A 6,000-nucleotide genomic window follows, 5' to 3' on the forward strand; every position below is an offset into this window, starting at 1 on the left:
AATTTCTTGATTTTCTTTGTGATATTCTGTCTCAGCATGTTAGACTACACCTACCATTAATATTACAGACTGATCGAGTCTTTATTAGTGGCCAAACCAACAAAATCAGCAAGGGATCAAATACTTGTTTTCCCCACTGATTGCTATCAGTATGTTGATGTAAATGGTGATATTTCTAGACATACTGAGGTAAAGTTTGGTGTTCCACAAAGTTCTGTCTTGGGTCCACTGCTTTTTTCTTTATATATGTTCCCTCTGGGTGATATTATTCGTAAACATTGTATTAGTTTCCACTGTTATGCTGATGACACACAATTGTATGTTTCTGCAAAACCTGATGAGAGACACCAGCTTAATAGAATTGAGGAATGTGTAAAGGACATTAGACACTGGATGCTTATTAACTTCCTTCTGCTTAACTCTGACAAGACTGAAGTACTTGTACTAGGACTACATGCAGGTAGAAGTAAGTTTTCTGATTACACAGTAACTCTGGATGGCCTTTCTGTTTCTTCATGTGCAGCAGTAAAAGACCTCGGAGTGATTATTGACCCCAGTCTTTCATTCGAAACTCACATTGATAACATCACCCGGATAGCTTTCTTTCATCTCAGAAATATTGCTACGATAAGAAATTTAATGTTACTACATGATGCGGAAAAACTAGTTCATGCTTTCGTTACCTCCAGGTTGGATTATTGTAATGCCTTACTGTCTGAATGTTCCAATAAGTGCATAAACAAGCTCCAGTTAGTTCAGAATGCAGCAGCAAGAGTCCTTATAAGAACTTGAAAACATGACCACATCACCCCTGTCTTATCCACACTGCACTGGCTCCCAATCAAATTTCGTATTGATTATAAAATACTACTATTGACCTTTAAAGCACTGAATGGTCTCGCACCACAGTACCTGAGTGAGCTTCTGCTCCTCTATGACCCGCCACGCCTACTTAGATCAAAAGGTGCAGGCTATCTGCTGGTACCTCGTATAGTGAAGGCTACATCAGGGGGCAGAGCCTTTTCTTACAAAGCCCCACAGTTATGGAACAGCCTTCCAAGTAATGTTCAGGAATCAGACACAGTCTCAGCATTTAAGTCTAGGCTGAAAACATATCTGTTTAGTCAAGCCTTTTGTTAATGGTGTTTATGAGGTAAAGGTGTAGATCTGGAGGGTCCTCAGACATAGAGTGTTTTGGTAAACTGGGATGTATGGATGCTGTCAGTCCCCCATTCGCTTGCTCACTTGAGTTTGTTGATGGTGTAGTGGCTGGCTGCTTTATGTCCCGGGGCTCCCTCATGCCTGTGTTAACTTCTGGCTGTCCCCTTTTAGTTATGCTGTCATAGTTAGTTGCCAGAGTCCCTGCTTGTTCTCAGTGCAATATCTATACTGTTCCTACTTATTCATGTGACATCGGGCATACCTAACAACCTGTGTTTTCTCTCTCTTCTCCCCCCCAAAAAAACCAAATCTGTCCCTCTGAGTTACATGTCGGTTCTGGGATCGAGATGCTGACCTCTTCTGCTCCTCTGACCTGCCTGATCCATCCTGGTGCCCTGTGTCTGGTTGGGGTCTCGTCACGTCGCTCCTGTGGAGGACGGCCCCATGTGGACAGTTGGGGGTCATGCCTGGAGGACGCTCTGGACTCTTGCAGTGGTGCTTTTGTGGCTGGGGACTGCAGTTGACTTACAGACTTTAGGGCTGCAGTTGACTTGCTGACTTTAGGGCTGCAGTTGACTTGCTGACTTTGGGACTGCGGTTGTCGTGAACGGTTTTGCACTCAGGTTTCCATCGGTGGGGAGTTTATAGCATCAACAAAGCTGACTTTATGTTCGGACTGTTAATGTTATAGTCATGTTGTCTGTTGTTGCCCAAATGAGGATGGGTTCCCTTTTGAGTCTGGTTCCTCTTGAGGTTTCTTCCTCATGTCGTCTGAGGGAGTTTTTCCTACCCACCGTCGCCACAGGCTTGCTCATTGGGGATAGAGTAGGGATAAAATTATCTCATGTTTTAAGTCGGCGGCACGGTGGTGTAGTGGTTAGCGCTGTCGCCTCACAGCAAGAAGGTCCTGGGTTCGAGCCCCGGGGCCGGCGAGGGCCTTTCTGTGCGGAGTTTGCATGTTCTCCCCGTGTCCGCGTGGGTTTCCTCTGGGTGCTCCGGTTTCCCCCACAGTCCAAAGACATGCAGGTTAGGTTAACTGGTGACTCTAAATTGACCGTAGGTGTGAATGTGAGTGTGAATGGTTGTCTGTGTCTATGTGTCAGCCCTGTGATGACCTGGCGACTTGTCCAGGGTGTACCCCGCCTTTTGCCCGTAGTCAGCTGGGATAGGCTCCAGCTTGCCTGCGACCCTGTAGAACAGGATAAAGCGGCTAGAGATAATGAGATGAGATGAGATGTTTTAAGTCGTTCAAATTCTGGAAAGCTGCTTTGCAACAATGTTTATTGTTAAAAGCGCTATACAAATAAACTTGACTTAATAGATGATGCTATTCCACCTAAGTCTAGGATTTATCCACTCACTCAAGCGGAGGAGAGAGCAATGGAGGCGTATGTTCAGGAGGCTTTAGAACAGGGTTTCATCTGTCCTTCTACATCTGCAGCTGCAGGGTTCTTTTTCGTCAACATAAAGGATGGGGGACTTAGGCCCTGCATTGATTATCGTGGGCTAAATACAATCACTAAATCCTTTTCTTGCCCATTGTCTTTAGTCCTAGAGCAACTTTGTGGAGCATCTATATTCACAAAACTTGACTTAAGAAGTGCATACAATTTCGTCCACAGAAAGGAAGGTGATGAATGGAAAACAGCATTTCTTACCACTAGGGGGCACTATGAGTACTTAGTAATGCCCTTCGTGTTGTGTAATGCCCCGTCTGCATTACAAGTGTTCATAAATGATGTCCTCACAGAACTACACAGTCATTCTGACCATTGTTGACAGGTTCTCACAAGGAGTTCGATTTATCCCCTTTGTTAGCCTACCTACAGCCTTTCAGACAGCTGAAGCCGTGTTTTAACTATGTGTTCCATATATTTGGTATTCCAAAGGATACAGTATCAGATCAAGGGCCTCAATTCACCTCTCATGTATGGTCATCATTCTTTGAGAGACTGGGAGTTAACGTCAGTCTCACCTCCAGTTACCATCCCCAGTCTAATGGTCAATATGAAAGGGTCAACCAAAAACTGTGAAGGTTTTTGAGATTGTACTGTCACGATAATCAAGCCAACTTGTTAAAATATTTGCCCTGGGCAGAAATGGCACATAATTTGTTAATCAGCTCTGCTATGGGGTTAGCACCCTTTCAATATATGCTGGTGTGATGACTCTGAGCGCTGCTGCTGCCACTCTTTCTGTGAGCACTCACAGGTGTGGCTTTGGAGCTTGTTAAGGCTGCACCTGATTTGCTCCCTTTAAAAGGCCGGACTTGGAGATGATGTCCACTGTTGTTGTTGACGCTGCTTGTGCTGCTTCTCTGCTCGGCTGCTTGTGTCTCTGGGCGCACATCTGCTGTTTTGCTTTGTTTTTTATTATGGCTTTGTTTTGTATTTGATTTCTTTTCATGCATTTAGTTTCACTACACTAACACTGCATGTCTGCAATGTTTAACATTACTGATTTACTGACTAACATGTTTTGTACATACATGTTGTATATAGTTTTCCTTTTCTTAAGTAAATTTTTTCATTATTTCGTAATCTTGTGTCCTGTGTCCTCCTTGGTTTTGTTACGATTCTGAGCCAGATCATAACAGCTGGGTTACCAACCCCCCCTTAATGCCATGGTCTGTCACACCCTCTGACAACCCAGTCATTGACAGTTGGATGCAACAGAGCAAGCAGGTCTGGGAACAAACCCACCAGTGGATTAAGAACATCTTCCACCAACACAAGAGGCTGGTGGATCATCATAGGAGTGACACACCTACCTACCTCCCTGGGGACCGAGTGTGGTTGTAGACCCGGGACTTCGGGTTTCCTGAGGGGAAGTAGAAAATTATTGCCCAAATACATTGGTCCGTTTAAGATTCTCCAGAGAATTAATGACGTTACTTACAAATTAGATCTGCCTGTGTATTATGGTGTTTCAAACTCGTTTCATGTATCTCTCTTGAAACTTGTTGTCTCAGGTCTGTTGGACAAGGCCACACCCGATGTCACGACCCCAACTCCGGTGTATGTGGAAGGCACCCCAGTGTATGCTGTCTGCCGGTTGCTGGACTCCAGAAGGAGAGGAGGGACCCTGCAGTACCTAGTGGACTGGGAGGGCTATGGGCCTGAGGAGCGCAGCTGGGTTCCCGCACAAGATGTCCTAGAGCCGGGGTTGGTGGATGAGTTCCATCAGCGTCATCCAGAGAAGCCCGTGCCTTGGCCTAGGGGCCGTCCCAGGCGCCATGTGTCCAGCCCTCCTGGCAGTCTGTGCAATGGTGGTCCCAGAGGTTGTCTGCGGCGATGGCCATCTGTCCAGCACCGCGGTAGTTCTGAAGGCTCGCTCAGGAGTGTTCCCGGCAGCGTGGGTGGCGGTAGTCGTGTTCATCCTCGTCCCTCGGCCTCCTTGGACTGCTTGGGGGGGGGGAGTGCTGTCACGCTTCCGGGCTCACCCTCTGTCTGCCCCAACACTTAGGACTCCATTTCCCATAATCCCCCTCACACACCAGTCACTACTACGTGCACTCCGTCAGTCAACCCGGAACCACTTCCTAGGAGTGGTTCCCCCGAGTTCTAATCACCATCACCTGTACCTTTTTGTTTATGTTTGTTTTAATACTCCTTTGTTTGTATTGTTCATTGCACAGTATTGCCTCTACTTTTCGTGAGCCTACTGAGCATTACTGTACTGATTGTTTACCTGTGTATGACCCTTTTTGCCTTCCATTTTTTCCCGTTTTGCCTTGTCCTTGTGTTTGTTTGCCCATTTCTCTTGCTTCCTGGTTTCTCAATCCTCGCCTGTTTTCTGATTACGATTTGCCTAACCCTTTTGTTTAGATTGCCCATGTCTACTGATTCCCAGTTCTTGGACTATTGCCTGTTTGCTGACCACGATTTGTCTAGCCCTCGTTACTGTTTTGGATCTCTCTGTATTGACCTGGCCTGGCTTTTGTACATTGTCTTTGATTTCACTGTTCTCATTAAAACCTTGAGTTAATTTATAATCCGCAAGCGTCTGGTCTGTCACAGCCGTGTTACAGATACGTAATTATGTCTACTTAGTATTGTTGAGAGGATAACACCCTCTTACCATGGGTTTGGTAATTTCTACTCTGTTTACACGTGAGTAAATACACATACAACGTTCAAATGTACCTTGCTTAATTGAAGGAACCAAAGTAACGCATTCTCTTGTCATTGAAAGATGAGAAGGCAGCAGCAATAGGGGTCAAGTCCATGGTGTCCACAATATCTTTATGTACATGTAGCATTGTACAGTTGTTAAGTCGTTGTTCGGTCATCAAAGACCAAGGGTATGTCAACACCCTTTTCAAGGTGGAGAAAGCTCTTTCAGATGTTGTGGATGCTGCCGGGGCACCGGGATGAAGGGATGCAGCGGGATTTAATAAGGGAAAACAAAGGCGCGCAGCGGGCTGTTTATTCACACTACTCTCTCCTTTGCTTCCTTTTAAATAGTCAAAGGACTCCCATCGTAACTTGGGGGGGCACAGCCCCCCCCAACCTAATTTTTTTGGGGGGCAGTCCCCCCCGCCCCCCCTCTGCCGCTGCCACTGAAGAGCATAAGTAATGTAATGTGATATTTTTTTCCATAATTTTTTTCATCATCAATCATCACAGTCGAATCTTACTCTCAGGAAGTTTGGGCTCTTTGGAGTGTTTCAGCAGGTATTTATCAGGAGAAGGCATTTTCACTTTCGCCAAACCCATCGTCTTGTTGGACGCTTTGTTCTGCTGCTTCTCCTGCTTTACCTGCTCTCTGAACTTTGACATGTACCTGAAAAGAAACATGACATCATCATCATCACATGATATTACCATGCACTCTGTG

At 45.7% G+C, this 6,000-nt stretch overlaps 1 protein-coding gene across 1 annotated transcript in view; it reads right to left on the reverse strand.

The window, feature by feature from the left end:
* Nucleotides 1-6,000, reverse strand: part of LOC132886185 (enkurin-like) — a 29,816-nt gene that overhangs the window by 23,146 nt on the left and 670 nt on the right. Inside the window, exon 2 of the mRNA XM_060920752.1 lies at nt 5,801-5,946. Within this exon, the coding sequence (XP_060776735.1) occupies nt 5,801-5,946 (146 nt within the window). The remainder of the gene's footprint in view (nt 1-5,800; nt 5,947-6,000) is intronic.

This window comes from Neoarius graeffei, chromosome 5 (assembly GCF_027579695.1).
Source record: "Neoarius graeffei isolate fNeoGra1 chromosome 5, fNeoGra1.pri, whole genome shotgun sequence".
Lineage (NCBI taxonomy): Eukaryota > Metazoa > Chordata > Actinopteri > Siluriformes > Ariidae > Neoarius > Neoarius graeffei.